A 7,241-nucleotide genomic window follows, 5' to 3' on the forward strand; every position below is an offset into this window, starting at 1 on the left:
CCCCGACCAATCACAACCCGGCTCTGCGCGACGTTAGAAGGGGGCGGGTGTTTTTTCTCAAATCTCCCCACCCACCGCGCTCGTTTTGGCCAGTAGGAACGGGCGGCGGGCGCCTCGCCCCGCCTCCAACCGCTGCTTGGCGTCGCTCCTGTCCAATAGAGAAGCCAGCCAATAAGGAGCCTCCACTAACACAAGGGGCAAAAGGGAGACTACATTTCCCAGCATACAACGCGAAGGCGGTCACCGAATGAAACGCCTTTTTTCCTTCCGCGTTGCATGCTGGGAAGTGTAGTCCCCGAGCTGCGCCCCTCGCCGCCACATCCCCTCGGCCGGGCCTCCCCCGCGCACAGCCTGAGGGGAGAGCGCCGAAACGGGGAAAGATGAGGGGAAAACGGCACTAACTCAGCGGGTAACTGGACCCCCGTGAGCCAAGGACCCCTTCCCACATAATTGCTCCTCAAACGGGGTCTTTGTGAGAGCAACAAAGGAGCAGCACCACTGGAGAAGCGGCGGCTGCTCTTGTGAGGGTGACTGAGCGGCGGTGCGGAAACCAGGAGCCAGCGTGCGTGTCCCCAGCGCGGACGCTGCGTTTGTGGAGCCGCGGCACTGGAGTGGCGACGTGGATGAGCAGCACACTCCGGAATGCAGGAGCCGCCGGGCTGCCCCGCAAGAGACTGATATTTATCCAGGTGCTGCTATTTGCCTTCACAACAGACACATGCCCAGCTTTTCAGAGCACCTGCTGTCCCTTCTGGCCTCTTCCCCTCCCTGAACATTTGCCTTTCCAGTGACAATTTTTAACAGCTTTACCTGAGCAGTTACCACCACCATTAGCAGCTCTGAGGCTCCAGCCTGAGCTCCCGGGTGCCACAGAATCCCAGAGTGTCAGGGGTTGAAGGGCCCTGGAAAGCTCATCCAGTGCAATCCCCCCATGGAGCAGGAACACCCAGATGAGGTTACACAGGAAGGTGTCCAGGGGGTTGGAATGTCTGCACAGAAGGAGACTCCACAACCCCCTGGGCAGCCTGGGCCAGGCTCTGCCACCCTCACCCCCAACAAGTTGCTTCTCATATTCAAGTGGAATCTCCTGTGTTCCAGTTTGTACCCATTGCCCCTTGTCCTGTCATAGGTTGTCACCGAGAAGAGCCTGGCTCCATCCTTGTGGCACTCACTCTTTATATATTTATAAACATTAATAAGGTCAACCCTCAGTGTCCTCTTGTCCAGCTCCAGAGCCCCAGCTCCCTCAGCCTTTCCTCACACGGGAGATGCTCCACTCCCTCCAGCATCTTGGTGGCTGCGCTGGACTCTCTGCAGCAGTTCCCTGTCCTGCTGGAACTGAGGGGCCACAACTGGACACAAGATTCCAGGTGTGGTCTCCCCAGGGCAGAGCAGAGGGGCAGGAGAACCTCTCTGACCTACTGACCACCCCCTTCTAACCCACCCCAGGTCCCATTGGCTTCCTGGCCACAAGGGCCCAGTGCTGGTTCACAGTCATCCTGCTGTCCCCCAGGGTGGCCACATCCCCACGCTGCCCACAGCACAGCACACCAAGCCACACAGCACTGCCGAAGACCGGCATGGGCAACCTGAACATCATCCATGCTATTTGTGTGTCCTGAGCACCCACAGGGAGACACAGGACACTGTCACATTGATTTGGCCAGGACACTGCCATGCAGACACCCCCAGGCAGAACAACAGCACATTTTTAATGCTCCAAAGGACTTGGCAGGAGGAGGTGCAGTGATGCACAGGGAGGATCCAGCCCAGACAGAGCTGCAGCAAGTTTGCAGCTCGATGCTGCGTCATTCCTGCCCCTCTCACCTGCTCAGGTGGCCAAGGATGGGGCACCAGGACACATCAGACCCCGTCAGGCACACACCTGGATGGAGGTTTCTTTTGACCAGAGCCAAAAGTACGGGAAGACCTTCTCAGTGAAGGAAGCCTTGAACTGCAAGATCTGCGCCATGTTCTCCGCGTTGTAGAACGTCACTTCGCCCGCTTCGTAGTCCAGGTGGACCCTGATTCTCCGGGGCTCTTCCTCCAGTGCCAGCGGGGCGGGGGGCATGTGCAGCGCCGTGTACTGACGATCCCAGTCCCGCCGCAGCGCCCAGATCTTCCCCATGGCCATGGTGAGCGAGTCCTTCCTCCGCACGGACTCTGCGGCCACCCCCACGGCCCAGCTGTCCCCGTCCCCCACCTCCAGCTCCCAGTAGTGCCTCCCAGCCGCGAACCCCTGGGAGCCCAGGGCACTGGGGCTGCCCGTGAATCTCTGGGGGGTGTCGGGGAGGTTTTGCTGTCTGTCTCCCAGCCGCACGGTTTTACAGTCCTTCGAGAGGATCAGGTAGGGACTCGCCGTCTCAGGGTCCAGCGTCACCTTCACTAATGCACGACAGAGAGAAACATCAGGCTGCTGCCTGCTGACAAGCAAACCAGCACCTCTCCCTCCTCTTCTGCAAGGCTGGGACATGTCCTGTGAGCACCGCGGGTGCTCGTGAGCAAACACACAGCACCTGCAGCACCCTCGGCAGCACGGGGCACTCGCTGCCCTCCACGCTGGGACCCACGGGCGAAGCAGCGCTCCCTGAAGGAGGACTGAGCCTGCAGTGTCCCCGAGCGCAGGGGACAGGCACCACTAAACTTGCTTTGCTGGATATCACTGGGTCTGAGTGTGACAGGGCTGCAGCCAGGCCAGGTGTTGGGGAGCAATATATCCCCGGGATGTGAGGAAGCATCGTCTGCAAGGCCAGTCCCTGCCCCAGTGACAAGGGTGACAAGTGCTCACTGAAGGGAAAACCAGCTCCTAACCCTGCTCCGACGAGTAACTGGGCAATGTCACTGCAAGGCCGGAGCCACCCGTTCATGTGGGATGTTCTGCTGCCATCCCGCGGCCATCCCACAAGGCCACAGAGGTGTCACTGCACAGTGCCATCACCCCAGGCCTTCCGCTGAACCCATTCCTCCAGCTCGAAATGCGTGCTGCCCCTTCGCTTAACTGGTCACAGCCTCACACATCGCAGCCAGAGGAGAGAAAAGGCTCCAGCACCAGGGAAGCCGAGGGCCTCACGCTGCCCTGGCCCTCATTTGGCGCTAGGGGACAGTGTCCTTGAGCATTGCCTAGCACAGGGACTGGCCTGGGCTTTGATACCAGGCCTAATCGAAACGCACGGACCTGGTTTTGGAGACACCCTGGATTTAGATATGGTGTGAGCTCATCTCTGCCCCAAGGACATGAAGAAAGTAATTTCTGGAAAGCTTTCTCCCTCATTTGTGCCCATCAGCTCCAGAAACTTACCCCTTTCTCTGTCCACCTCGCTCAGCAGGTTCACTAGCAGAAGGAAAGGAAGATGCATGAGTCTCCCTCCTCTTGCTGCATCTTTCCTGCTCCCCAGCAGGACAGCAAGCAGACATGGAGCCTGCTCCCCACTTCCCACAGCGCTGGGCTCCAGCAAAGCCCAGCTCAGAGACAGGTTTTGCACCCAAGCTCTGGACAGAGGCCAAACCCAGGGGAAGCACAGCATGGGACAGCCCCGGTGCCGCAGCACGACCCGCCTGGGGCCCAGACACCGGCTACACTGCAAGGCACCACTCGCCACTTCTTTGCTTTTTACCTTTGAATTTGGCCATGGCACCCAGGACCAGCTGGCTCGTCTCCAAGAGGCTCCGAACTGTCCTCTGCAGCTCCGGGGAAACCGGCTCTGGGATCGGGGCCTTCGCCGCCTCGCAGCTGAGGGGAAACAACCCGAGAGGAGCTCTGAGCCCAGCAGTCAGCCAGCCCAGGGGGGCAACGGGGAAACCCCCCTGCAGCAACAGAACTCGGGGAGCTGCGCCCCAGCTGTTGGCACGGGAACCCCGTCTTTAATAGGGGTGCAATGGCCTCTGGTCCAGACAACATCACGTGAAATGTCAAATACAAAGCCGCCTCCCCCCCAGCTGCTGCTGCTCGGTCACCCACAGCGTTTCCAAACCTCCGTGCGGGAGGACAGCGCTGCTCAGCCCGTTCCATACCTGCTCAGGGTTTTGCCAACATCCTGGAAGAGAGAAAACACCAGGTCAGCTCCAGTGCTGCCGAGAATGACCATGGCCCCCGGGGCGGTGAGTTACGGTTGGTCCCCTCCCGCGTGACGCAGGGTGACGGGGATCGGGGGCATCACAGCACCGGGTGGGCAACACGGCCTCACCATGAGGAATTCCACCACCGGCTGGTCACGTTTCTTCTCTATTTCCACAATAAGCGTGTCCAGCAGCGATTTTCTCTCCGAAACGCTGGAGATGTATTGTTGTTGCTCCTCGGCGAGCTCCCCGTGCACCTGGTCGAGCTGTGCCTGCAGAACGGCCTCCTGCTCCCGCAGGAACTGCTGCAGCTCCTGGAACGTGTCCCGCAGCCGCTGCCGCTCCGAGGCCACTGTCCCCTGCAAGGCACCCGCGCGGACGTCCCTGAGCCACCCCGCTGGCGCAGGGAAACCGAGCTGCAAAGTGGGGTCAAGGATCACGGGGGAAAGGGAAGAGATTTTGGGGAGGAAAAGCTGGAGGAGTGGAGGGGGAAGAAGGGTGGCAAGCCTGGATGTTGATGGAACCAAGACAGTGGAGTTAGAGAGCGGGATGGACAGAGAAAGAAAGAGAAAGAGAGAAAATAGTGTTGTTATGGAAAAGGAGATGAATGTAAACGGGGAGAGGGAAAGACGGGACGTGCTCGTGAAGATGGGGGTGAGCAGGCAGGGGGCGCGGCGTGTGCAGAGAGGAACACGCACCAGCAGGGCATCGCTTTGCTCTTCTCCTCCGGGCTTCAATTCTTCTTTCTGTTTTTGTAGAAAAACCAGGTTGCTCTGGAGTGTCTCCTGGAAGGAAAAAACCAAAACGAAAAGGCGTATTTGGTGATTTTGGCATGATGTTAGTGAGATGATGTGGGACATCCCCACTCGCAGCTGCTTTTTTTTTGCCAGAAACATTTCTGGAACAGCTTCATGTGGGAACCCTGAAGTTTGTGGTTGGTTTGTTTGTTTTTAATTAGAAAAACAACTTTTGGTGTTGGAAGTGGGATTTGGGGGAAGAGGTTTGCAGTGACAGTGTCTCACACACACTCCATAAATTGGCTGGAGTATTAAGAAAACCTCCCGCTCCTCCAAGCCGCGCCCTGCGGCAGAGCACGCTGCTGCCAGGGGGGACCCCAGCCTACATTTTGGGGGGACATCGTGTTCCCTGCAGAATCAGCCCTGGCTGGGGACGTCTGGGGCACTGGGGACCTTGCGGAGCCACAGGGGGGTGAGCAGCGAGAGGGACCCGCACCCCTGACGGGCTGGGGAGGCGATGGGTGGAGGGAGCTGCGGCGGGGGGGGCGGGGGGGCGTCCCGCCAGCAGCTGGATCAGGACCCAAATCCACAGCTGTGACCTGAGGGGACCCAACTTGTGCCCCAAGGGGACCCCAGCCTGTGTTCAGATAGGGGACCCAGGTCCATGTCTAGAGGGGACCCCAACCTGTGCCCCAGGGGGACCCTGCTCTGTGACCCGAGGGTCCATGCCTGGAGGGGACCCCAGCTTGTGTGTGACCCCAGGGTGACCCCAGCCTATGTGCAGAGAAGACCCAGGTCCATGCCTGGAGGGGACCCCACCTGTTCCTGGAGGGGACCCCAACCTGTGCCTCGAAAGAATCCCCAGATCTGTGCCCAGAGGGGACCCCAAACCATGCCCAGGGGGAACCCCAACCTGCGCCCCAGGGGGACCTGCCCTGCACTCTCAGGGGACCCCAGCCCACGCCTGGAGGGGACCCAACCTGTCCCTGGAGGGGACCCTGTGCCCCAGGGGGACCTTGATCTGTGCCCCGGAGGACCCCAGCGCAGACCCGCCCCTGAAGGGCCCCGTCCCACACACGCAGGGCTCCCCGCCCGCCCCGCAGCCCCGACCCCCGTACCCGCAGCTCCGGGGCCGCCTCCTCGGCGGGCCGGGCCGGGTGCTGGCGGTGCGGGGGCCGCTCCCGGCACAGCGGGCACAGCGCACACCGGCAGCTCTCGCAGAACAGCCGCAGCTCCTCGCCGTGCTCCGGGCAGCGGGGCCGCCGCGCCGCCTCCTCCAGGGCCCCCGCCAGCTCCGCCACGTTCCCCAGCGACAGGTTGGGGCGCAGGGAGCCCGGGGCCACGGGCCGGCGGCACTGCGGGCAGGCGGCGGGGCGCGGGGGGGTCCCCAGCAGCTCCGCCGCGCACGGCCCGCAGAAGCTGTGGCCGCACTCGGTGATGAGCGGCTGGGAGAACAGCTCCAGGCAGATGGGGCAGGTGGCCTCGGCCTGCAGGCTGTCCCCCAGCGCCAGCACCGCCCGCGCCATGGCCACAGCGCCGCTTCCCGGAACGGGCGGGCTGGGGGGGAGTGTCCGTTTGGCTGTGAGTCTGGGTGTGGGTGTGGGGGTGCGTGGGGGTGTGGGGGTGTGTGTGCGCGGTGTCTGCGTGTGTGTGCCTGTGTATCTGTGTCTGTGTATCTGTGCGTGTGTCTGTGTATCACAGAATCCCAGAGTGTCAGGGTTGAAGGGCCCTGGAAAGCTCATCCAGTGCAATCCCCCATGGAGCAGGAACACCCAGCTGAGGTTACACAGGAAGGTGTCCAGGGGTTGGAATGTCTGCACAGAAGGAGACTCCACAACCCCCTGGGCAGCCTGGGCCAGGCTCTGCCACCCTCACCCCCAACAAGTTTCTTATATTCAAGTGGAACCTCCTGTGTTCCAGTTTGCACCCATTGCCCCTTGTCCTGTCCCTGGTTGTCACCAGAAGAGCCTGGCTCCATCCTCCTGACACTCCCCCTTTCCATATTGATCCCCAGCAATGAGTCCCCCCTCAGTGTCCTCTTGTCCAGCTCCAGAGCCCCAGCTCCCTCAGCCTTTCCTCACACGGGAGATGCTCCACTCCCTGCAGCATCTTGGTGGCTGCACTGGACTCTCTGCAGCAGTTCCCTGTCCTGCTGGAACTGAGGGGCCCAAAACGCTGCCAGGAGCCCCGAGGAGCTTCACCCTGGCTCGGGCCATCACAAAGATGTTGGGGGCACCGAGCGGGATCCCTCCCGAGGCCTCACGCTTCCCACCCACCGGGGTTGGGGGTTAATGCAGTTTAAGGGATTGTGTCAGCGCGGCAGCTGTGACACGGGGAGCCGAGTGTAATCCGGTCCCTGAGCCGCTTCCCGAGGCCGCTGCCTCGCCACGTGCTGCCAGCTCCTTCCTGCACCCCCGAAATCCCCCCAAACCGAGCGGCCGGCCCAGG

At 61.5% G+C, this 7,241-nt stretch overlaps 1 protein-coding gene across 2 annotated transcripts; it reads right to left on the reverse strand.

The window, feature by feature from the left end:
* Positions 1-1,693: 1,693 nt before the first annotated feature.
* LOC309435806 (E3 ubiquitin-protein ligase TRIM7-like) lies at positions 1,694-6,333 on the reverse strand. Of its 2 annotated transcripts, XM_082044549.1 has the most exons (7): positions 5,912-6,333; positions 4,755-4,841; positions 4,185-4,415; positions 4,012-4,034; positions 3,615-3,730; positions 3,299-3,331; positions 1,694-2,385 (listed from the first exon to the last, which is right to left on the reverse strand). In XM_082044549.1, the coding sequence occupies exons 1-7, from the start codon at positions 6,317-6,319 to the stop codon at positions 1,874-1,876; spliced, it is 1,410 nt and encodes a 469-aa protein (XP_081900675.1). In that variant the 5' UTR covers positions 6,320-6,333; the 3' UTR covers positions 1,694-1,873. The 2 variants fall into 2 exon arrangements, with proteins under 2 accessions (XP_081900675.1, XP_081900676.1); XM_082044550.1 differs by lacking the exon at positions 3,299-3,331.
* Between the last annotated feature and the right edge of the window lie 908 nt (positions 6,334-7,241).

Source organism: Streptopelia decaocto (genome assembly GCF_964273445.1).
Source record: "Streptopelia decaocto genome assembly, chromosome: 2".
Lineage (NCBI taxonomy): Eukaryota > Metazoa > Chordata > Aves > Columbiformes > Columbidae > Streptopelia > Streptopelia decaocto.